The following is a 26,240-nucleotide window of genomic DNA, read 5'->3' on the forward strand; positions in this document are numbered from 1 at the left end:
GGAGTGCCTCAATGAGACAGACTGGCGGAAGGTCAAGGAATATGAACGCTCTACCTGCTTCAGGTTCAGAGATGACAATACATTAACATCCTCCAAACGGGCGGTCCTCCCTTGTAAGATAGCAGGGATCAATCTGTTTATCAGTACTGATGTGGTTTCTAGCGAGATACTGCTATTGTTGAGTTGATCTGTGATGAAGGAGACTCAGATGACGCTAGATATGAAGAATGATAGAGCAGTCGTGTTTGGAAAAAATGTGGATCTACATTTTACTTGGTCGGGCCATTCCTGCTTGCCACTAAGGAAGCCAGAGATTTCTCATCATTAAGTTCATGAAGTTTTGTTGACTGCTGAGAATAAGAATTTGGTGGACAAAAAGATCATTTGGAAATTACATATAGACAGTTTGCACATCCGGTGCCACAGAAACTGAAGACTCTTCTTTGAGATGTGGGGGTGGTTGATAAAGGATATGATGACGTTTATTGAGCAAATCACTGTTCAGTGTGAACTTTGCCTTAAATATCGTAAGACACCACTGCATCCCGTTGTGAGCTGCCACCAGCCAGAGAGTTTAACGATGCAGTGGCAATGGACTTGAAAGTTTGGGACAAGGATAGGGTTTTTTTTTACTACACTTCATAGATATGGCAATCAGATTTAGCCTATCCACTGTGATGCATTGTAAAGCCAAAAGGACCATTGTCGATAAGGTCAAGGAGAAATGGGTAGGAACAGGATTAGACAAACCAGCAAATTACAAAGTCCCTCACAGATAATGGTGGGGAATTTGCCAGTGAGGAATTTCGAGATATACGTGTGAAAATTTAAACATCGTAGTTATGCGCACTGCAGCTGAGAACCTGTTTAGTAATGGTCTTTGTAAAAGAAACCATGTGGTAATAGATGACATGTTACATAAAATATTGGCTGATGAACCAGATTGCAAATTGCAAATGGCGCTAACATTGGCGGTGCACACGAAGAACTCTGCAAATGGTTGGGGGGGAGGTATAGTCACCCCCCAACTGGTGTACGGAAGAAATCCGAAGTTACCTTCGGTGTTGTCAGATGCTACCCCCTGCTCTAGCAGGGACTAGCATTAGCTCCACCTTTTTCTGTTCATCTGAACGCTCTGCGTGTGGGCTGAAAAGCTTTAATTAAAGCTGAGGTTTCGGAGAAAATTCGGCGGACCCTACGGCACCACATAAGACCATCGGAAATGCAGTTTAGACAAGGAGACATGGTACATTATGAAAGGGAAGGCCAGAAAGATTGGAAAGAACCTGGCAAGGTAATAGGGAGTGATGGGAAGGTAGTAATTGTGCAACACGGCAATCAAACTGTTAGGGTACATTCTTCACGGTTAATTGGCACTGACTATACCTTTACAGGTTCTGAACAGGACATAGAACGTGAGGAGGCACCATGCACTTCACATACACACACACTGGGTAGTTATGAGGAGCAGACGATAGCAGATACAGGGTTGACTGACTATGAACAAAGTAACACCGAGGCACAGGACAATGCTATTCGTCCAACAGGGCAACTACCCAGAGTAGGAACAAAATACATGCCAGAAGGGACCAGTGTGTGGAGGGATGCCAGCATTATAGGGAGAGCAGGAAAGGCCACTGTTAAGTACAAACATTGGCTAAATGTGCAGGGTGAAGGACAGGAGACCAGACCTATCGATTGACAAACCAAGGTAAAGATGTGGAAACCCAGGAAGTGCAGTATGAGTTCTGACAGTGGATCTGAAAGTGGTCGTGACCCTAGAAAAAAAAAGCCATGGACATGCAAACGGGGTTCTGCTCACACGGGACAAAGATCAGATAGTAGCAGTCCAGAAAGGGAGAGGAATGTGAGTAGAGTCCGTAGCTTAACAAGAACGAGGACTAGAGAGCAAGCTAAAGAATCTCAATAGGAGTAGAAGCTCTTAAGACAGAGATTCTAGTAGCTGCTAATAAATTGGAAAATAAGCTGATAAAGGAACCAAATGGAAAGAGTTAGAAAATTGGAGGGAATTTGGGGTACATTCTGAAATACCTGAGAGGACAACCAGCTTTATCTCTCAGATGATTCTGTATAGAACAGATACTCCCAGATGGCACATAAAAGGCCAAAGCGAGACTAGTAGTCTGAGGCTTCAAAGAGAGACTCTGAGATTAGGATGTCAGAGTGGACTCGCCTACTGCGGGGTAAGTGAGTTTGAAGATTTTTTTTTTTAGCTATTTTGGCATCCTATGCTGGGAGTGCAAATCAATTGATATAAAGGCTGCGTTTTTACAGCGGGGAGAAGCTTCATAAGGAAGTTCTTTTTGAAACCACCCAAAGAAGCCGGGGATATAGAAGGAAAGCTATGGAAATTGAACAAGTGTGTTTATGGATTGAATGATGCATGAAGAGTTTGGTATTTTTACATGAGGTCTGTCCTGTTGAAAACAGGTTGCATTCAGTTAAAGGCAGATCCCACGATGTTCTACTGGTGCCATAAGGAGAAACTAGCAGGAATCTTTATCATATATGTTGATGATTTCCTGTGGGGAGGATCTGTAGAATTTGAACAGTGGGTAATTGAGAAGATAAAGAAGGAATTCAAGGTCGGAATTCAGGCCTTTAAATAGGTAGGTTTAGACATTAAGCAGAGCAAGTTAGGAGTGACATTGAATCAACAATCTTACTGAGAAAATGCTAATCCTATCCCAATAACTCTGATTAGATCCTCCTCCTATGAAGGAAGAAATGGAACAGTTGAGAAGTTTGAGCAGTTGAACTGGTTGTGCAATCAAACCAGGCCTGATGCTTATTATGATGTGCTGGAGCTGAGTACCATGATGAAACATGCTACAGTTGAGGAAGTCCTGAGAGCAAATGAAACACGAACAATATTAAATTCTGAGAGATGTGTGCTCAAGTTTCCAGCCTTGGGTGATCCAGAAGATGAGGTTGGTCATTTTTAGCGATGCTCCACATGCCAATCTTCCAGATAGATACTCTAGCACATCAGGGGTGTATCATATTCTTGGTGGGAAAGAATGATAAATGTTGCCCACTGACTTGGGAGGCCAAGAATATAAAAAGGGTAGTGAAAAGCACCTTCGCTGCTGAAACACTAGCCTTAGTAGAAGTATTAGATACGGGGGTTTACTTACCCAATATACTGACAGGAATATTATATAAAGGGCAATGTGAGAAAAGTTTACCCATGGAATGTTATGTGGATAACCGGTCTCTGTGGGATAACGTTCATTCCACGAAAAGTGTCACTGAAAAAAGGCTAAGAATAGACCTGGCCAGCATAAAAGAAATGTTAGAGAGAAGAGAGACCTCTAAGATACAACGGATTCACACAAGTCACCAACTATCAGACTGTTTTACAAAAAAGTGCCTGCTCTAAGAAATTATTAAATGTATTGGAAGAGGGGTGTCTGCTGTTATAATGGTGCAATGTTTTGTTTTATAATTGTTTACATATATGTATATATTTGGTAAAGGAAATAGGGGAACTAATGATGTGGAAATACGTGACATTATTTCCTTCTGTTTGTTTCAAAAAATATTCTTTAATCTTTTTCAAAGTTTTAATTTAGAAAAGAGGGGAATATGTCAATGTATAAATAATCACACTGCATGGAAATCACCTTGTTAAAAAAGACATTTACTAGTTAAACAGGTGATGGGCATTAAGATAAAAGCAAAAAACTGCGGATGCTGGAAATCCAAAACAAAAATAAAAATACCTGGAAAAACTCAGCAGGTCTGGCAGCATCTGCGGAGAGGAACACAGTTAACGTTTCGAGTCCGTATGACTCTTCAACAGAACTAAGTAAAAATAGAAAAGAGGCGAAATATAAGCTGGTTTAAGGGAGGGGAGGGTAGAGCTGGATAGAGGGCCAGTGATAGGTGGAGATAGACAAAAGGACAAAGAGGTGTTGAAGGTGGTGATATTATCTAAGGAATGTGCTAATTAAGGGTAGAAAGCAGGACAAGCAAGGTACAGATAGCCCTCGTGGGGGTGGGGTGAAGGAATCGAAATAGGCCAAAAGGTAGAGATAAAGCAATGGATGGAAATACATTTAAAAATAATGGAAATAGGTGGGAAAAGAAAAATCATCTATATAAATTATTGGGAAAAAAAGAGGGGGATCGGAAAGGGGGTGGGGATGGAGGAGAGAGTTCATGATCTAAAATTGTTGAACTCAATATTCAGTCCGGAAGGCTGTAAAGTGCCTAGTCGGAAGATGAGGTGCTGTTCCTCCAGTTTGCGTTGAGCTTCACTGGAACAATGCAGTAGGCCAAGGACAGACATGTGGGCATGAGAGCAGGGTGGAGTGTTGAAATGGCAAGCGACAGGGCGGTCTGGGTCATGCTTGCGGACAGGTGATGGGCATTGACTATCCCATATAAACAGAATAAAAAGATACAGCTGGAACACTGTGCAGAAGCTACTGGGAAGTCAGTAGCACTTGAAAATAAACCAGCTCGAACCAAAAGACCAGCCTGGATTAATTCTTCCACCACAACCTCTTATTGTGATTGACATTGCCGATTTAAGACAGAGATGAGGAGAAGTCTTTTCTGAGGGTTGAGAGTCTTTAGATAAAGGGAAATTTGGAGCTGAGGTTACATTCAAATCAGCCGCAGTCTTATTGAATGTTTGCGTGAAAATCTCCTGCTGTTAGTTCCTTTAATCATTAGGTATTGAATTGGTTCCACAGCTGCCCTGAAAACAAGTCATGTGGCAATTTGTTATTCAGAGAAGCACTTTGTTAAAAAGGGATGTTACAATCTTCATGTGCCCACATCTGGGGAAATAACATGATTTCCATCCTCAAGTGATCTTAGTTCACCTTTGATCCTCTTAAGCTATTGTACTGTTGAACATCTTGCTGTTATTTTCTACATCAACATCATACCAGCTCTCTCTTCGTGCTCTGGACACTATTTTGACATTTTAAGAGTTCAGAGCACCTTATCTAACAGAAATTCAGGAGACCCTTCAACCCCTTGAGCTGCCTGTGTCCTAAATTTCCCGTGTTTCACTAACCAGTTAGATCATGGCTGATCTGTATCTTAACTCTATTTACTTGCCTTCGTTCCATAACATTTAATACCCTTACCGATCAAAAAATCTGTCAATCTCCATTTTGAAATTTTAAACTGAACCCCAACATCCACAGCTTTTTTGTGGGAGAGAGTTCCAGGTTTCCACTATACTGAAGAAGTGCTTACTGCTATGCCCCCTTATTCTGGACACCCACACTAAAGGAAATAATTTCTCACTATCTACCCTATGAATCCCTTAATCTTAATATATTTTCTCCCCTGCCCCCCCGCTTAATCACTAGAAACAAGCGAATCCAGCCTGTTTTCATAATTGAACCGTTTTTAGCCCCAGTAACTTTCTGGTGAACCTGTTCTACACCGTCTCCAGGGCCTGAGGTGCCCAGAGCTGGGCGAGAGTTACTGAAAATCATGATAACAGACACAACGGCAATCTCAGCCCTGTCGACCCTCAAGTCCTCCTTAACTAACTTCTGGGGCTAGTGCCAACATTGGGAGAGCTGTCTCACAGACTGGTCAAGTAACAGCCTGACATTGTCACCCTTACGGAATCATACCTTACAGATAATGTCCCAGACACAATCATCACCATCCCTGGTTATGTCCTGTCCCACTGGCAGGACAGACCCAGCAGAGGTGGCAGCACAGTGGTATACAGTCGGGAGGGAGTTGCCCTTGGGGTCCTCAACATCGACTCCAGACCCCATGAAGTCTCATGACATCAGGTCAAAAATGGGTAAGGAAACCCCCTGCTGATTACCATGTATTGCCCTCCCTCAGCTGATGAATCAGTGCTCCTCCATCTTGAACAACATTTGGAGGAAGCACTGAGGGTGACAAGGGTGCAGAATGTACTCTGGGGGGGGGACTTCAATGTCCATCACCAAGAGTGGCTCGGTAGCACCAATACTGACCGAGCTGGCTAAGTCCTAAAGGACATAGCTGTTAGACTGGGTCTGCAGCAGGTGCTGAGGGAACCAACAAGAGGGAAAAACATACTTGACCTCATCCTCACCAACCTGCCTGCCGCAGATGTCCATGACAGGATCAGTAGGAGTGACCACCGCACCTTCGTTGTGTAGACAAAGTCCCACCTTCACATTGAGGATACCCTCTATCGTGCTGTGTGGCACTACCATCATGATAAATGGGATAGATTTCGAACAGATTTAACAACTCAGAACTAGGCATCCATGAGGCCCTGTGGGCCATTAGCAGCAGCAGAATTGTATTCAAACATAATCTGTAACCTCATGGCCCAGCATATCCCCCACTCTACCATTACCATTAAGCCAGGGGAGCAACACTGAAGAGTGCAGGAGGGCATGCCAGGAGCAGCACCAGGCATACCTAAAAATGAGGTGTCAACCTGGTGAAGCTACAACACAGGATTACTTGTGTGCCAAACAGCATAAGCAGCAAGTGATAGACAGAGCTAAGTGATCCCACAACCAACGGATCAGATCTGAGCTCTGCAGTCCTGCCACATCCAGTCTTGAATGGTGGTGGACTATTAAACAACTCACTGCAGGAGGGGGCTCCACAAATATCCCCATCCTCAATGATGGAGGAGCCCAGCACATCAGTGCAAAAGATAAGACTGAAGCATTTGCTACAATCCTCAGCCAGACATGCCAAGTAGATGATCCATCTACTATAAGTGCTGAGTGGATGACCCATCTCCAGCATCACAGATGCCAATCTTCAGCCAATTCGATTCACTCCATGTGACATCAAGAAATGGCTGAAGGCACTGGATACTGCAAAGGCTAAGGGCCCTGACAAGATTCCGGCAATTGTACCGAAGACTTGTGCTCCAGAACTTGCCGCGCCCTTAGCCAAGCTGTTCCAGTACAGCTACAACACTGGCATCTACCCGGCTATATGGAAAATTGCCCAAGCATATCCTGTGTACACAAAACAGAACAAATCCAACCCGGCCAATTACTGTTCCATCAATCTACTTTCGATCATCAGTAAAGTAATGGAAGGGATCATCAACAGTGCTATCAAGTGGCACTTGCTTAACAATAATCTGCTCTCTGATGCCCGGTTTGGGTTTCTGCCAGGGGCCACTCAACACCTGACCTCATTACAGCCTTGGTTCAAACATGGACAAAAGAGCTGAACTCCCGAGGTGAGTTGAGATTTACTGCCCTTGACATCCAAGGCCGCATTTGACCGAGTCTGGCATCAAGGAGCCCTAGCAAAACTGGAGTCGATGGGAATCAGGGGGAATACTCTGTACTGGTTGGAGTCATACCTAGCACAAAGGAAGATGGTTGTGGTTGTTGGAGGTCAGTCATCTCAGCTCCAGGACATCACTGAAGGAGTTCCTCAGGGTAGTGTCCTCAGCCCAAACATCTTCAGCTGCTTCATCAATGACCTTCTTTCCATCATAAGGTCAGAAGTGGGGATGTTTGCTGATGATTGCCCAATGTTCAGCACCATTTGTAACTCCTCAGATACTGAAACAGTCCATGTCCAAATGCAGCAAGACCTGGACAATATCCAGGCTTGGGCTGACAAATGGCAAGTAACGTTCGCACCACACAAGTGTCAGGCAATGACCATCTCCAACAAGAGAGAATCTAACCATCGCCCCTTGACATTCAATGGCATTACCATCACTGAATCCCCCATTATCAACATCCTGGGGGGTTACCATTGACATGAAAACTGAACTGGACTAGCCATATAAGCACTGGCTACAAGAGCAAGCCAGAGGTAGGAATCCTGTTGACGAGGAACTCAGCACCTGACTTCTCAAAGCCTGTCCAACATCTACAAGGCACAAGTCAGGAGTGTGATGGAATACTCTCCACTTGCCTGGATGAGTGCAGCCCCAACTACACTCAAGAAGCTCGACACCATCCAGGACAAAGCAGCCCGCTTGATTGGCACCCCATCCACAAACATTCGCTCCCTCCACCACCGACGCACAGTAGCAGCAGTGTGTACCATCTACAAGATGCACTGCAGGAATTCACCAAAGCTCCTTAAACAGCACCTTTCAAACCCATGACCACTACTATCTAGAAGGACAAGGGCAGCAGATAGATGAGAACACCACCACCTGGGAGTTCCCCTCCAAGTCACTCATCATCCTGACTTGGAAATATATCACCGTTCCTTCACTGTCACTGGGTCAAAATCCTCGAACTATCCCCCCAACCCCCAAGTAGCGCCGTGGGTGTACCTTCAGCACATGGACTGCAGTGTTTAAGGAGGCACCACCACCTTCTCAAGGGCAACTAGGGATGGGTGACAAATGATGGCCTGGCCAGCGAAGCCCACATCCTAAGAGCAAAGAAAAAAAACTTGGTTCAAAATAGTACACACAGCTATTTAACATCTGGTTGAGAGGGCAAACTTGGTTTAACACCATGTCTGAAAGATGGCTCCTCAGACAGTGCAGCTCTCCAGCACCACACACGGAGTGTCAGCCTGAATCTGGTATTCAAGTCTCTAGTGGGGCTTGAACCCATGACTGAGGTGAGAGTGTTACCTGAGGCCTGTTTAACATCTCTGATGTTAACCGTAAATGTTTTTGTGGGGATGGGAGGGGGGGTGGGATGTGACTTGTGTGGAATAGTTGAGTGAAATGACCCCTCTTCTCCCCATTCTGTGATTTATTCTTTTAGCATTCACATACCCTTCAGAAAATTCGGCGCTAAACCCTTCAGCGCAAGTGCTCTAGGAAAAAACTTTTGCAGAGAACTATTTAGAATTTTGTCTCAGTGACCTAAATGACTCCTTGATGTTTTAAAAAAAAACACGATTCAGCTCATTCTTGGTTTAAGAATGGACGCTAGGCCAACTTATATTTTGAAAAGTAAACACAAATAAAATTTATTTATTAAAAACTTATTTGTAAACATTAAAGATGCAAGTAATTGCTTATCCAAGGTTGAAGGGACAGGTACATGTTTGCCAATCCCCATCTAACCAACCCCTAGCTGGACCACAGCTGTCGATGAGTTTAATCGGCCTGTACAACACTCGCTGATGCAGCTGCAACCTGCCTTGTGACATCAGCCCCATTATCAAAGGAGCGATTAGGCTTTGAAGCTCGCAGTTCACCTTCGCACTCTCTCCTGTGTTTGTGATTTCAGCTGAAGCTTTCATTCAGGCTAGGTGACCCAGATGGCACAAGGTATCTTTAGAAAATTGAGCTTTTCTGTCACGACCTTGATCCTTCTTCACTTGCTCAAGGCAATGGAGCAGGTACAAAGAAAAATTACAAGGATGATACTAGAATGGAGAGGTTATAATTATCAGGAGAGTGAGCCAGCAGAAACTCTATTCTCTAAGAAACGGAGCTGAGGGATGACCTGAGGGAGGATTTCACTATTTTGACTCCTGGCCAGCCCCTACACTCTACCCTGTGTAACTTTGAGGTCCTCCAAAATCCTGCTGCCTCTGTCCCTCTCGCATCAAATCCTGTTTACCCATCATCCCCATGCTTGCTGACCTACATTGGCTCCTGCTTGAACAATGCTTCGATTTCTAAATTCTCATCCTTGTTTTCAAATCCCTCCATGGCCCATTCCCCCACCTCCCCCTTCCCTATCTGTCTTCTCCAGTCCTCTAACCCTCAGACATCTGTGCTCCTCTAATTCTGGCTTCTTGAACACCCCCGATTTTAATCTTTTCACCATGGGCATCTGTGCCTTCAGCTAGGCCCTAACTCTGAAATTACCTCCCTAAACCTCACGCAGGTCATGTGTTACATTATTGAACCAGATTTTCTAAGTGGCTACAGTGGCATATTGGAAATAAGCTTAATTTATGAAAATGCTGAGGTTTTATTTCCTTGTTGGGGGCTATTTCAGAGCTGTCAACCTCTTCATTTAAAGTATTTTCGCTTGCCAAGTATGAAAGACAGGCTTTGTATTCAAATTGATTCTTCTTAAAAAGCAACCAGCAAAATGCTCTAAGATCATAAAGGACTTTAATGGAAAAGAGAGAGACTCTGGTTCATCCAGCCTGTTCCTCACAGTATGTGCACTCTGTTATACTCATAGCCAGTTGAAGAGAGGAACTAGAGCCAGTCTTTACTTTGGGTAGATTTATTCATAGAGTGAAACATTACAGGTATATATCTTCTGACCCCAGTCTATTCCTGTGTCACTGTGTCTCATCATATCTGTGCTCAAGTAACCATCCAATCAATGCCCTCCACCTGTATGTACTTAACCTCAATTTTTCTAATTCTTTCACTGGAAGTGAGTGTCACTGGCAAGGTCAGGATTTGTTACCCATCCCTAATTGCCCTTGAGAAGGTGGTGGTGAGCTGCTACCTTGAACTGCTGCCGTCCATGTGGTGCAGGTAAATCCACAGTGTTGTTAGGCAGGGAGTTCCAGGGTTTTGATACAGTTAACACTCTCCGTGTCTTCGATGGAATGGCACCCAACCTCTTACCCCTTGTATGTTTCCGATATGTGGATGATATGTTTGCTATATTTAAATCTACAGCTGCATGTAATCATTTCCTTATGTCTTAATGGGCTCCATCCTGCACGCAAACTCACCTTTGAAAAGGGGCAGTCAAATTAACTCCATTTCCTTGACGTATTTGAGAAATCTGCCAGGGGGTTCTCTACCACCATCTACTGCAAGCCTACCTTCACTGGTTGATATACACGTTGGGGGATCTTACATTTCCATGTGCTATAAGATTGATCTATTTGCTCACCATGCAAGCTTGATGCTGAAATAGGACGCATCACAGGCATCCTGCGGGATAATGGCAACCCTGATCAGATCATTTCGCACTGTACATCACGCAAACTCATGAACGGGCCTAAGGCTGTCACTTTCGGCCCTGAAAGGTGCCCAGTCTGCCTCAGATTGCCCTGGAAGGTAATCTCAAAGTATCTCAAATTTGAGCAACAGGTGAAGCTAGCTGTTTCACGCTGCTACTATACAGTAGTGACACAAGTGGCATTCGCCACTAACAGGATGCTGCCATCAAGCCAAAAAAACCTTCTGCCTCTCTCACAAATGAGTAATGTGGTGTATGAATTGCAGTGCCAGTGTGAGGCTAGGTATGTAGGCTGTATCGTATCAAACAGCATGTCCCAGCTGCTGTTCGCTATGGACAAGGCACAGACCGTACCCAACCAGCCCGTGCTTGCAAAACTCAAAACACAGTGTCCAACATTGGATGTGATTCTGCGATTGGACAACGTTTGCTCAGTAATCCTCCGTGTACTAAGAATTACGCTGATGACCAATTTAAGGTCGTCTGTCGAGCTCACAGTGTGACTTAAAGCTACATATATTAATACAAGGGCCTTGTTCTTTGCAGACAGAGTGTATACGCCTATTGTGCCTGTTTCAGCTAAACAAAATAGGTGACAGCCATTTGCAGGGCAATGCCTTGACCAATCGGGGTCAAACTGCCTGGTTTAAATTTCAAACAATGCTTGACAGTTAACTGTCAGTCATCATCACTAGTGCATTCTCCACAGCAATGTCTCTACCAATCCGAGTCCACTTGCCACCCAATCAGCACACTCTTCTCATACAGTATAAATTGTTGTTTTCCCCTTGCCAAGTGTCCTGATGAGTGCATGACGAAAAGCTTCGACCTGTCTCTTTTTTCACCAATGCTCACCAGTCCCATCAAAATCATGTGGTGATCTGGGAAAGGTGAAACATCAGGTAAAGACCTGGGTTTGGCGAGGGTGGGTGGGTGGGAAGACACAGAGGGAGGGAAAGCAATCTGGGAAATTGCGTTCTGACTTCACTAGCGACAAAACTAGCCCAGGAAACAACAACCTGTAGAGTGACCTCAATCCCATGCAGAAAGGGATCCAGCTCTCATAGGACTAACAAATGTTCAATTCAATACCCCTGTTTAAAAAAAGTATACAGGATCCTATAGAAGACTAAGGGTGATCTAATTGCATTGTTTAATATAATAGAATTACGAGGGTAAATAGAAACTGTTTCTTCTGGTGGGTAATCCAGAATAACATGGCAACAGCACGTTACCAACAACAACAATAACTTGCACTTATATATACAGTTTGGCCTCCTTACCTAAGGAAGGATGTACTTGCCATTGAGGGAGTGCAATGGAGGCTTACCAGACTGATCCTTGGGATGGTGGGATTGTCTTAGGAGAGACTGAGGAAACTGGGCCTGTATTCTCTAGAGTTGTGAAAAATGAGAGGCGATCTCATTGAAACTTGCAAAATTCTTACAGGGCTCGACAGGATAGATGTGGATAGGCTGGTGAATCTAGGACCAGGGGGCACAGTCTCAGAAAAAGGGCCAGGCCCTTTAGGACTGAGATAAGGATGAAGCTCTTCACTCAGAGGGTGGTGAATCTTTGGAGGGCTGTTGAAGCTCAATCATTCAGCATGTTCAAGAGAGAAATTGATAGATTTCTGGAAACTAATGATATCAAGGGATACGAGTATATGAATTCGGAGGAGGTGGTCATTTGGCCCTTCGAGCCTGCTCCACTATTCAACAAGATCATGGCTGATGTTATGGCATAGCTGGTGGTAAATGCTGAGTTGTTCAAATCCCAAAGGGAAACTTGAAATAACTGCCGCAACTTGTTTTGCAGTTTGTATAAATTTTGAGATTCGTGCCTTGAATTCAGTACTATTAAAATCACCAAGTCTTATAGGTTTTTTACAGAACGAGATTAAAACATTTGTTAATAGAATAAATGACTGTAAATACATACATAGATTTATAAATTACTACTATGATAACTTCTAAATCTCCTACTTAATCTGACTCTCAGTTACACCTCCATTAAGTCACACCGATTCTAGAAGACCCAGGCAAAGTGACACACAATACCCTGAAATCGAGTTCAAAGTGAATTTTCTTAACTTCACTTCTTTGAAAACAGCTTGAGGCATAGATGCTGAAGGCTTTCACACTTGTTAGATCTTAAAAATGCCTACCTTTACACATAGCCTTCGCTCCTTTATACGTATTTTCCCCTTTGAATGCAAATTCCCATTGTTTCACTATGTCTTTGGACTTTACCTTTTTGATAAAAATCTCTCATAGCACTAAGTTTTACCAGTAATCTTTAGGAAAAATAAACACACTGTTTCTAAACTTCACCTGGCTAGGTGACACATTTCACCCCTCCTTTGAAAACAATCCAGCCTGGTTTATTTAGAAATGCAAATGTCCTTTTACACCTTGCATTCTAAACTTCCCCCATGTTTACCAGGTTTACATCGAAGCCTTCAGACCATCTGCCTTTAATCCAATTAAGTCTTAGTCTTACACACACGCACACACACACACGCACACACCACTATTATACAATCACGTTGAGAATTATTATATCTTCTGGACACTGATCTGAATGTGACCACATTCCTGCTTACCCCTGATAACCTTTCACGCCGTTGCCTATCAAGAATCTGCTTTAAAAATGTTTAAAGAATGTTTCCACTGCCTTTTGAGGAAGAGTATTCCAAAGATTCACAACCCTCAGAGAGAAAAAAAATTCCTTCACCTCTGTCCGACCTCTTATTTTTAAACAGTGGCACTTAGTACTAGATCCAGAGGGAACACCCTCTCCACATTGACTCTGTCAAGACTCGCCATAATCTTGTATGTTTCTATCAAGTTATGGGGATATAGGGACAGTGGGGGAAAATAGTATAGAGATAGATAGATGATCAGCCATGTTCTGGTTGAATGGTGGAGCAGGCTCAATGGGCCGAATGGTCTCCTGCTGCTCCTATGTTCCTATGTCAGAAGGGTGCCCAGGAGAGTTTCTAGAATGACTCTAGGGATGGGGGAATTCAGTTACCTGGAGAGATTGCAGAAGCTGGGATTGTTCTCCTTCAAACACAAAGTTAAGGGGAGATTTAAGAAGAGGCGAGGGATTTTGGTGGGATTAAATAAGCAGAAACTGTTTCCATTGCTAGGAGAGTCGGTAACCAGAGGAGACAGATTTAGGATAATGGGCAAAAGAACCAGAGGGAGGAAATTTGAGTTTTTTTTATGTAGCTTGTTATGATCAGGAATGCGCTGCCTCAAATAGGTTTCAGAGTAACATTTAAAAAGGAATTGACTAAATACTCAAGCAAAGAGAAAACATTTTCGTGTTTGAGGGGAAAAACGTAGGAGAGTGAGAATAAGCTGGATAGTTTCACAGAGCTGGCATAGTTACGATGAGTCAAATGGCCTCCTCCATCTGTTGTGCGATTCCACAATTACAGATTTTGCCAAAGACCTTTCAACTACTTTGGTAATTGTAACGCTCCACAACTCTCAACTGTTTTTTTTTATATATTGGATTTGACTCTCAGGTGCTGAAATGCATTCCGAAGGCCAACATCCTTGCCTGTGCTCCATCCAACAGTGCCACAGACCTGCTGTGTCAGAGAATCCGGAAACACATAGAGAAAAGATACGTTTACCGTCTTAATGCCATGAGCCGGACCTGGGACACCATCCCCAAGGATGTACAGGTAACTCTCCCCTTCTGCATGTCACTCCTCGGTCTGAGTTTCCACTGTGAAAAAAAATCCAAAACTTGGGTCTAAAGTATAAGATAGTTACTAATAAATCCAATCAGGAATTCAGGAGAAACTTCTTTACCCAGACAGTGGTTAGAATGTAGGACTCACTACCACAGTGAGGTGAATATTATATTTACGAATTATGAACATATGAATTAGGAGCAGGAGTAGGCCACTCAGCCCCTCAAACCTGATCTGCCATTCATTAAGATCATGGCTTATCTGATTGTAACTAGCTTTACTCCATACATAACCCCGTGCTGTACCTGTCCTGGGAGTGTTTGATCAGGACAGTGTAGAGGGAGCTTTACTCTGTATCTAACCCTGTGCTGTACCTGTCCTGGGAGTGTTTGATGGGGACAGTGTAAAGGGAGCTTTACTCTGTATCTAACCCTGTGCTGTAGCTGCCCTGGGAGTGTTTGATGGGGACAGTGCAGAGGGAGCTTTACTCTGTATCTAACTCCGTGCTGTACCTGTCTTGGGAGTGTTTGATGGGGACAGTGTAAAGGGAGCTTTACTCTGTATCTAACCCTGTGCTGTACCTGTCCTGGGAGTGTTTGATGGGGACAGTGTAGAGGGACCTTTACTCTGTATCTAACCCCGTGCTGTACCTGTCTTGGGAGTGTTTGATGGGGACAGTGTAGAGGGAGCTTTACTCTGTATCTAACCCTGGGCTGTACCTGTCCTGGGAGTGTTGGATGGGGACAGTGTAGAGGGAGCTTTACTCTGTATCTAACCCTGTGCTGAACCTGTCCTGGGAGTGTTTGATGGGGACAGTGTAGAGGGAGCTTTACTCTGTATCTAACCCTGTGCTGTACCTGTCCTGGGAGTGTTTGATGGGGACAGTGTAGAGGGACCTTTACTCTGTATCTAACCCTGTGCTGTACCTGTCCTGGGAGTGTTTGATGGGGACAGTGTAGAGGGAGCTTTACTCTGTATCTAACCCTGGGCTGTACCTGTCCTGGGAGTGTTTGATGGGGACAGTGTAGAGGGAGCTTTACTCTGTATCTAACCCCGTGCTGAATCTGTCCTGGGAGTGTTTGATGGGGACAGTGTAGAGGGAGCTTTACTCTGTATCTAACCCTGTGCTGTACCTGTCCTGGGAGTGTTTGATGGGGACAGTGTAGAGGGAGCTTTACTCTGTATCTAACCCTGTGCTGTACCTGTCCTGGGAGCGTTTGTTGAGGACAGTGTAGAGGGAGCTTTACTCTGTATCTAACCCTGTGCTGTACCTGTCCTGGGAGTGTTTGATGGGGACAGTGTAGAGGGAGCTTTACTCTGTATCTAACCCCGTGCTGTAGCTGCCCTGGGAATGTTTGATCGGGGCATTTAGGGAGAGTTTTTTTCTGTGTCTAAGCTGTTTGAAGTTTTGAGGTAGTTTGTTATTATCTCCCTTGCTCTGCTGCCTCTCATTTCTCACCATCACCCTCCAGCCAGGAGGGGATCTTCAGGCCCCTGCAACATCGCAGGAAACCCTTAGCTTGTGTATCGTGGGTATTGGTCCATTTTACAGCCTCTCTTTCTACCACGTTGTAAAGAAAGACCTGCATTTCTAAAGCACCTTTCATGACTTCAGGATGTCCCAAGCGATTTACAGCCAATGAAATGCTTTGGATGTGTGATCACTGTTGCAGGGAAATTTGACCCAGGTCAGAAGTGAGAAAGGTGGCATCTTGGCGGCCGTGTCGCTCCCCTGAGCTAATAGCTGATTCTTCTCTCTGTCAGGAGTGCTCCAGCTGGAATGAGTCTGAGAGAAGATTTGAGTTCCCATCAAAAGAGACACTGAAGCAATATCGTGTTATCACGACCACGCTGGTAACAGCTGGAAGGTGGGTACTTTCAACAGTGTGACCTGCAGTGACCTTTTATATAATCTTATAGGACAGAACGAGACCATTCGGCCCATTGCCCATGTTGTCGCTTTGAAAGAGCTATCCAATTGGCCCACTCCCTTGTTCTTTCCCCATATCCCTGCATAATGAACCCCTTAAAATGTTTACCCAGTCCCCTTTTGAAAGATTATTGTATTTGCTTCCACCTCCCTTCCAGACAACCATATCATCATAACCTGTGCAAAAAAAAAAATCCTCCTCTAGCTCTGGATGTTCAGCCAATTATTTTAACACTGACAGGGGAGTCAGTAACCAGAGGGACAATGTAAACAGTTTCTCCTTGTTTACTCTAACAGAACCCCTCATAATTTTGAACCCTCTGTTAAATTTCCCCTTAAGGATCTCTGCTCGAGGGAGAATTTTATTTTTTAATGCCTCTGTAATCTCAGTTGCATGAGCTGAATACCAGGCAACATAGAACAACAAAGCTCTGGCAGTGACTGCATCACTGTCATTGTTTGGTCTATCGTCAGCTGATGTCCTGGGAGTCAGTGCAGTGAGTTTATCTGTCACGCTTCTCAGTGTGGACTGAAGCAAGACCTGGCACTGAATCCACTTCTCCCCTCACTATCTGAACTGCACAGAGTGTTAGTGCTGGAAAACTGGCAGTGTTTGCACCTTGAGCTGGTGTTTCTCTCCACAAAAACCCTTTTAATATTGCACCAAGTCCAAGCCCAATTTCATACTCATTCTTCGTACACTTCAGTATCTAATCCAGTCTAATCCTTCTCCCCCAGGTGTCAACAACAACCACTTGTATTTATATAGTACCTTCAACACAAAACACCCCAAACCCTTCATAGGAGCTTTATCAAACAAAATTTGACGCCGAGACACAAGATATTTGGCAGATTATTTGACATTACCTTCTAGAGGATGCACTGCAGCGACTTTGTCAAGGCTCCTTTGACAGCACCTTCCAAACCCACGACCTCTACCACCTAGAAGGACAAGGGCAGCAGATAGATGGGAACATCACCATCTGCAAGTCCCCCTCCAAGCCACACACCATCCTGACTTGGAAATATATCGCTGTTCCTTCACTGTCGCTGGGTCAAAATCCTGGAAGTCCCTCCCTAACAGCACTGTGGGTGTACCTACACCACATGGACTGCAGAGGTTCAAGGTGGTGGCTCACCACCATCTTCTCGAGGGCAATTAGGGATGGGCAATAAATACTGGTCTACCCAACAACGCCCACATCCCGCAAAAGAATTTTTAAAAAGACCAAAAGCTTGGTCAAGGAGGTCGGTTTTCAGGAGTGTCTTGAAGGAGGAGAGAGGCAGAGGGGTTTAGGGAGGGAGTTTCAGAGTTTAGGGCCCAGGCAGTTGAAAGTATGGCTGCCAACAAATCAGGTATGTGCAAGAGACCAAAATTGGAGGAGTGAAGAGATCTCGGAAGGGTGTAAAGCTAGAGGAGGCTACAGAGGCAGGGAGGGGTGAGGCCATGGGACAGGTTTGGCAGCGATGAAAATTTTAAAATTGGGATGTTGTCAGATCGGGAGCCAGTGTTGGTCAGTGAGCACAGGGCTTAATACGAGTTTGGAAATGGGCAGCAGAGTTTTGGACAAGTGCAAGTTTATGGAAGGTGGAAGATGAGAGGTCTGCCAGGAGAGCTGTAATAGTCGAGTCTAGGTGTAACTAAGGCTTGAATGGGGGGTTCATCAGCTGTTAAGTTGGGCAGTGTTGGTGTGAATATGCGCTTGGAATCTGAACGCTGGGTCAGTTACGACACTGAGATTGTGAACAGTCTGGTTCAGCTTGGTGTTGCTGGTGTAATGATCCCAGCTGATGGTAGCTACCAGATAAGCCAGATCCAAGGGTGATCTTAACTTTTATTCTTTGTTTAGATACGTGGAGAGTGGCTACTGAACAGAGTCACAGGAGTCAGCTGATGAAGGTTTAACCAAAAAGAATTATATTATACAAAAAAGATGAACTATATTGCGATACTCCTTCACCCATAACCATACCTTAACAGATAAATACAGATTCGTAAGGATAACACAAGATAAAAAAAAGCTATCTTATACTCTAATGTTCCCAGTAAGTACACAGTCCATGTAAACCAATAGGCGACCTGTGGTCAAACAGCACACTCTGAAACCAAGTGACAGATGCCACTCCGTACAGTTGCTACGGATGCCTCATCACCCCCCACCCCCCCACTCAACCACCAGACACCCCTCTCACTGTGAGTCAGCTGGTCTCTCTGAACTCTGTCTTTCACACGATGGTATCCAATCTCCACTCTTGAAGAACCGGCTTTGGAATCTTCTCCCAGGCAATGCTTTCTCTTGGACGCCTTCTACAAGGGTCCACCTCCAGGGTTTTGAACTCTCCTTCCGATGTTCCTCTCCCCTGGATCGCCACGTGCACTCGAGTTTTGCCTTCCACGCACGCACACTCATGCTCAGCCATGTCAACAGAACACCACTGCCTCACCTGCCCATAGTAAAGAATTACAGACCTTCGGCTGTATGCTTGGATCTTCTGGCTTCACCAAGTCTGTTTTGCTTTAAGTCTGCATCCTGCAGCTTTCTTCCTTTAACCTTGCAGCCTATCTCTGATCCTCACTCTTAACATCATGTAACACGGCCTTTTCCAGACTGCTGTTCTTCCTTTGACTAGAAGGTTGTCTTGGGACTCTTCCTTTCTGTCTCACTCTTGGCTTTGGGACCTTTTGGTTCTTTTGGGAAATCCGCTCTCTCTGCCGTTCCCTCCGCTGTGTCTCACCTCTCCTGGCTCCTGGTTTGAATTGAACTGAAACTACTTTTCTGTTTTTCTCTGTCTCTGTGGGTCCCCCTCGCTGGACCTCTGTTGCTAGGCAACAGCACAGTTTTTCTACTTGGTGTTTGTTTTAACTTTCTGTTGAAGAGTCATAAAACCTCATTAGAATGCAGGCATCTCAGGTGAAAGCAAAACTCATGTTAGCCCTTTTCTTGACACACACATACAGAAGTACAAATTAAACTTGAACTTAAAGCTAAAACTCATTCCTAACACCCACAAATACAAATATAACATACTTAAACTATCTCTAGTCCCTAACGCTAGGGAGAGCAGTGGAACCAGTGGCTAGGTAACGGCACTTATTGTTCAGAACAAAGACAATGGCTTTAGTCCTCCCAATGATCAGTTTGAGGAAATACCTCGCCCCGTACTGGGTATCGGACTGATAGAGCATCGAACCAAGAACAGACCCTGAATAATCCCTGGCTCACTAACTCGCATTGAAGGCATTTCGTCCAGCCGATGTGCCAACCATTTGGGGAAGCTTTGTGTCTGGCACATGGGGGTTTGCCCAGAAGTGATTTGGTGATGAGCTACAGTTGCAAAGATGGAGCGTGTGGGAGAGGGGTAGGAGAAGGAGAATGGTTAAATTTCACTGTTATTTATTTTATATTTTAAAATAGGTTAGCCTCTGCAAAATTCCCACCTGGCCATTTTTCCCATGTGTTCATTGACGAGGCTGGGCATGCTGTTGAACCCGAAAGCGTCATTGCCATCGCAGGTAAGGATAAGCTGCTAATGTATGTATCCACTGCTTTCCCTATAGTGTTCCAAATTATTTGGGATTTTCATAGCATAGGTAGGGAGAAACTGTTTCCACTGACACATGTTGACCGGGGTGACAGATTTAAAATAATTGGGCAAAAAAGCCAGGGGAGATAAGAATTATTATTTTTTTTTTAAGCACAGAATCGTGATCTGGAATGCATTTCCTGCAAGGGCAGTGCGAGCAGATTCTGTAGGGCTATGGGGAAAAAGAAGCTCTCTGCGGTTAATTGGATAGCTGTTTCAAAGAGCCAACACCAGCACGATGGGCCGAATGGACTCCTGCTGTAGGCTGCATGATTGTATTAGGTTGCAGTTCTTTTTTTTTTGTTGTTGTTGTTGTTGGCAGTTTGCTGTAAGCAGAAAATGCTAATTAAATGCACTTGGTGACCCAGTTATATATTTCAACATTTTGATTATGGGCACCACACAGGACAGTGAAGACTTTAGAAATGGTGCAGAAGAAAGTCAACGGAATGATTCCAGGGATAAGGGAATCACAGTTCTGCGGATAGACTAGCAAAAACTGGGATTTTTCGAGCATTTGTCCAGTTCTCCTTTTTAAAGTTCCTACTGAATCTGCTTTCGGGCAGCATGTTCCAGATCGCGATAACTCACTGTGGAAAAGAAATGAAATCTCCACCCAGAAGGGAAAAAAACAGATCAGACCAGTATTCTCATTTCCCAGTTTTTACTGTTTTTCTGCTCTGGGTATCTTGCTCTGTTCCTTCACCAACCCTCCAGGCAGTGAAAGAGTTTCTCCTTTTTCCTTTATTAAAATCACTCATGATTTTCAAGGGCTCTATTACATCTCCTCATAACCTTCTGTGCTCTAAGGTGAATAATTGCAGATTCTCCGGTCATGACTCACTTCTGTATCATGTGATGTGACCATTTGTTTCAGTTACCACGCCCACCCCTCCTTGGCCCTTATCTTACTCAGGATATATAAAACTCTTGGCAAGATGAATGCGCTGAGGGATACTTACGAGATGTAACCAAAAAGTAGATGGAGGGGAAGTAAGGAGTCTACTTTCGTCTCTGTGTCCTGGGTTCCATTTTAGCCCAAGTGGCTAGGATCACAGTCCCTTTCTCCGGCTAGTGATTTTGGAAGGATCCAATGAAACATGAACTTTGGCATGCTCAGTCAATTTTCGATCGCTGTAACCTCCTCCAGCCCTACAACCCACGGCAAAGAAATCTTTCTTCCTCGAGCCCTTAGGTTTCCCTTGCCCAGAGATACATGAGGTGGACAAAACACACACTTGCGTCACTTTTCGGTAGCTTGTTTTTCCTGGAGCAGAGGTTACAGCGTGAGGGGGTGCCACTCTGCATCAATCATGGCTGACTAAGAGATTCTCCCATTCTTCCCACCACCACAGGCATGTTGGAAGGATTCGCAGGTTTATAATAAACCTACTTGACTATGTTATAAACACGCCTTCCATGACCATCAAGTTCTGGAGTGGGTCTTGAACCCGGAGCCTCTGGCTCAGAGGCAGGGCAGGCCCACTGTGCCACAAGACCTCTAACTCGGTCTGATTTTCATGCAAGCACAGCAATAATTGTCCCCTAATTCAGCATTAAACTGCAATCTTGCTTGGGATTGCTGATGTTGTGAATAGCATACCGTGCAAATGGCATGTTGGCCTTTATTGCAAGAGGATTAGAGTACAAGAGTAAGGAAGTTTTGCTGAAGTGATACAGGGCTTTGGTGAGACTGCACCAAGAGCACTGTCAGAACAGATTTGGTCCTCTTACTTAAATAAAGGAGGAAATAATTGCCTTTGACAGGGTACGATGAAGTTTCACTAGATTGATTCCAGGAATGAGAATTGTTCATTGGGATTGAGTACAATAGGTCAATACTCTCTGGAGTTTAGGTGATCTCATTGAAGAATACTGAGAGGGTTTGACAGGGTAGATGATGAGATGTAATTTGCCCTGACTGTAGAGACCCAAACTAGGGGTTCAGTTTCTGGCCGGCCATTTAGCATTGAGCTGAGGAGAAATTTCTTCTCTTGGAGAGTTGTGAATCTTCAGAATTCTCTACCCCAGGAAGCTGTGGATGCTCAGTTGAGTATATTCAAGATGAGAGCAATAGATATTTGGACACTAAGGGAATTGAGGGAAATGGGGACAATGCAGGTAGATGGAATTGAGCTAATGCATCAGCTATGATCTTATTAAATGGTAGAGCAAGCTCGAGGAGTTGAATGGACCACCCTGCGCCCATTTCTCGGGTGTCATTGGTATAGTGGTGAGCTATTCTGAGATTGTGGCTAAGATAAATTGATGGGATGGTGTGGAATGAGTTTTTCAGTCTAATCTGTGTTGTACCTGCCCAGGGGGTGTTTGGGACAATGTAGTGGGAGCTTTACTCTGTACCTAACCCCGTGCTGTACCTGCCCTGGGAGTGTTTTTTGGGGACAGTGTAGAGGGACCATTACTCTGTATCTAACCCCGTGCTATACCTGTCCTGGGGGCGTTTGGGACAATGTAGTGGGAGCTTTACTCTGTATCTAACCCCATGCTGTACCTGTCCTGGGAGTGTTTGATGGGGACAGTGTAAAGGGACCTTTACTCTGTATCTAACCCTGTGCTGTACCTGCCCTGGGAGTGTTTGATGGGGACGGTGTAGCGGGAGCTTTACTCTGTATCTAACCCTGTGCTGTACCTGTCCTGGGAGTGTTTGATGGGGACAGTGTAAAGGGAGCTTTACTCTGTATCTAACCCTGTGCTGTAGCTGCCCTGGGAGTGTTTGATGGGGACAGTGTAGAGGGAGCTTTACTCTGTATCTAACTCCGTGCTGTACCTGTCCTGGGAGTGTTTGATGGGGACAGTGTAGAGGGAGATTTACTCTGTATCTAACCCTGTGCTGTACCTGTCCTGGGAGTGTTTGATGGGGACAGTGTAAAGGGAGCTTTACTCTGTATCTAACCCTGTGCTGTAGCTGCCCTGGGAGTGTTTGATGGGGACAGTGTAGAGGGAGCTTTACTCTGTATCTAACTCCGTGCTGTACCTGTCCTGGGAGTGTTTGATGGGGACAGTGTAGAGGGAGATTTACTCTGTATCTAACCCTGTGCTGTACCTGTCCTGGGAGTGTTGGATGGGGACAGTGTGGAGGGACCTTTACTCCGTATCTAACCCCGTGCTGTACCTGGTGTATTGATGCCTTTGTTCTTGGTTGAAGGACTGCTGGATGTGATGGATTCAGTAAGCAACGGACATGGTGGACAGCTGGTCCTGGCTGGAGATCCAAAGCAGTTGGGTCCAGTGCTGAGGTCCCCCATCGCCATCAAACACGGACTGGGTAAGTGGGGATTTGTGCTTGTTATGTTTCTGTCTCTTTTTGTATCGCTCCTCAGTAGGTGTGACTCCTAACTGGGGTGAGCTGATAGAAACCTTTAAGGTTATGAAAGGGTTTGATAGAGTAGAGATAGGGAGGATGTTTCCACTTGTGTGTGGGACCTTAACTGAAGGCAATTAAAATAAGACACTAACCCATTTGGGAATTCAGGAGAAACATATTTACCCAGATAGTGGTGAGAATGTGGAACTGGCCACCACAGGGAGGAGTTGAGATGGATAAACATAAATTAAGAGCTAGATAACCAAATGAGGGAGAAAGGAATAGAAGGATATGTCAATGGGCTGAGATGGAGATGCATGGGAGATGACATGTGGGCCTGATGGGCTGAATGGCCTGTTTCTGTGCTGTAATTACATTGTACCTTTTGAAATATTGGACATGTTGCACAAAAACAAGTTTAGCTCCAGATCCTATCAATACTGTATTTGCAAGTGCGAATTTTTAAGCACTGAATGTTTTGAGGCGTTAAGTGTAGAGGGTCCATTGAGTAGCACAGTGCTGGTGTGTGCCTGTGGCTGTTTCAGAGCTGCGTTGACTTACTAACCTTTATTTGATCCACGTTTTTGAGACTCTGCTCTGTGATGACTGCACTCATGAGGGACTTTGAACCAGCTCACTGGCACCTCCTAGTGGCCAGTCACGAGCAGCTGTTCTCTGCCATTTATGCAGTGCCTTTTAGTTTGCAAAATGTCGCAAGAGAGTGTAATCGGGCAAAAAAATGACACCTGAGCCAAAGGATGCAGTTGAGCAGGAGACCAAAAGCTTGGCCAGAGTGGTAGATTTTAAGCAGCACCTTGAAGGAGAAGGGGGATGTAGAGAGGCAGAGAGGTTTAGGGAGAGAATTCCAGAGCTTAGGGCCAAGGCAGCCAGAGGCGGAGTGATTAAAATTAGGGATGATCAAGAGGCAAGAGTAGGAGAAGCGCAGATATCTTGGAAAGTAGTTGGGGTAGGGAGAGGTGAGGATGAGAATTTCAAAATAGTTGCACAAAACATGGGAGAAAACTGAAGCCAGTTTTAAACTCAAATTGTAAATTGGATTTACATTCAAACACACTTCAGTTTGGAGGGAAGTCTGCTTGTACTGTGTAGGTGACAGGTTATACAGTAATTGATGGTGTGTTTCAGAATTGTCTTTACTGGAACGGTTAATGAGTGAGAACAGCCTATACCAGAAGAGCCCAGATACTGACTCATACAACAAACATTTCGTAACCAAGCTTCTATGCAATTACAGGTGAGTTCTGTGAGTCCAACAAAAAGGGAGTTTGGATCTGACGGTCCATCTCCCTTCCTACCTGGTTTAGGCACCTCTGACCAACTCATTCTCTCTTGGGTTTAATTCCAGCAGGCATCAGTCATCCTCTGATGCTTCACATAGTGATCAGCACCAGTGATGAGCCTTGTTAGTGAGTTTTTCTGTAAACTATTTGACTACAGTGTGCATCTCAGTCAAGGTTGATTCGGTTTCTTTCCCCCTTCCTAAACCCTCGTCCTCCCCCACAATACTCTTGTTATGTTTGTGTTTAATGTTTATGCTTTTTTTTTTGTAAAAGGACATTTCAGTTAAAAAGAAGTGTTATGTAAAACCTGACAGTAGGGTGTGCTTAGTCCTGGATGTGTTGCCCTGTGGTGGGGAGAAAGGAATAAAGGAACCTTCTTTTTCACACAGGAAGTTGGGGGTTCCGAAGTAGATAGGTGTGTGTGGGAGTGTATTCTTAATTGTTAAGAAATGACAAAACACTTCAAATTATTAGGGGCTTTAGAGGCTTTTGATCCAGCTACAATAGACTTTGTGGTTTATGTGGAGCAAATGGAACAGTTTTTCATTGCGAATGAGATTGAAGAGAAAAAGCAAGCCTCAGCGTCTCTTACAGTCATCGGAATGAAAAATGTCACTTTACTGAGAAATCTCATTGCTCCTGACAAGCCAGCAGATAAAAGCTGTAAAGAGCCTGTCGACATTTTGAAAAAGCACTTTTTCGATCCCAGACCAGCAATTATTGCCGAGAGATTTAAGTTTCACCGAAGAGAACAGCATGAAAGTGGATCTGTTCCCCAGTTCCTGGCTGAGTTGAGAAAATTAGTGGATCATTGTGACTTTAAAGGTTATCTGGAAGGAGCATTGCGTGGTCGCTTGGTTTGTGGACTAAGAAGTGAAAGAATTCAGCATAGATTGTTAGCGGAGCAAGAGTTGACACTGAAGAAAGCATTCGAGATTGCGCAAAGCATAGAAATAGCAGAGAAACAAGCTGGAGGTTTGAAAGTGCATTCTAACAGTGCCGAAGTTAAAATAGTAAAGTCAAGGCATACTTGTTTTCAAACATGTTACTGCTGTAATGGAACAGGGCATAATGCAGAAGCCTGAAAGTGGAAAACCGCTGATTGTCACTACTATGGGAAAAAAAGGATACATACAGCAGTGCGCATGTAGATCAAAGGCTGATCACAGCAAAGCAGTACCACCAAGAAAAGGGCATCATGAGGAGCACACAGACAAGTCGCGCTTGAAAATAGACAGGCAGTTTAAAAACAGAACACAAAAGTAATGCAAGCCCAGACAAGACAGAAAGTGAAACTAACAGCAACAGTGCAGAAGAGCGATTGTATTGCATTCAGTCTGATCTGAAACTAGATAAGGACTAAAAGTTGGCATTGCCTTAAATGGTAAAATGTTTGAAATGAAGGTTGACCTTGGAGCATCTGTTTCTATTGCTTCAGAGAAGACATGGGAGAAAATTTTCAAGAAATGCCCATTGGAGAAAACCCTCCTCCAGCTTAGCACCGACACTGGTGAACATACTTGGAAAAATGTCCACTCAAGCTAAAAAT

General features: G+C 44.4%; 1 protein-coding gene across 3 annotated transcripts in view; it reads left to right on the plus strand.

The window, feature by feature from the left end:
* The window catches only part of LOC144683437 (putative helicase MOV-10), a 69,796-nt gene that overhangs the window by 32,228 nt on the left and 11,328 nt on the right, over positions 1 to 26,240 (plus strand). For 2 of the 3 annotated variants that reach the window (XM_078546447.1, XM_078546448.1), the window contains exons 11-15: positions 14,377 to 14,538; positions 16,315 to 16,418; positions 19,897 to 19,994; positions 23,232 to 23,351; positions 24,537 to 24,645. In XM_078546447.1, coding sequence (XP_078402573.1) covers positions 14,377 to 14,538; positions 16,315 to 16,418; positions 19,897 to 19,994; positions 23,232 to 23,351; positions 24,537 to 24,645 — 593 coding nt within the window. The remainder of the gene's footprint in view (positions 1 to 14,376; positions 14,539 to 16,314; positions 16,419 to 19,896; positions 19,995 to 23,231; positions 23,352 to 24,536; positions 24,646 to 26,240) is intronic. The other variant, XM_078546449.1, reaches the window with a different exon arrangement.

This window comes from Cetorhinus maximus, chromosome 8, assembly GCF_964194155.1.
Source record: "Cetorhinus maximus chromosome 8, sCetMax3.hap1.1, whole genome shotgun sequence".
NCBI lineage: Eukaryota > Metazoa > Chordata > Chondrichthyes > Lamniformes > Cetorhinidae > Cetorhinus > Cetorhinus maximus.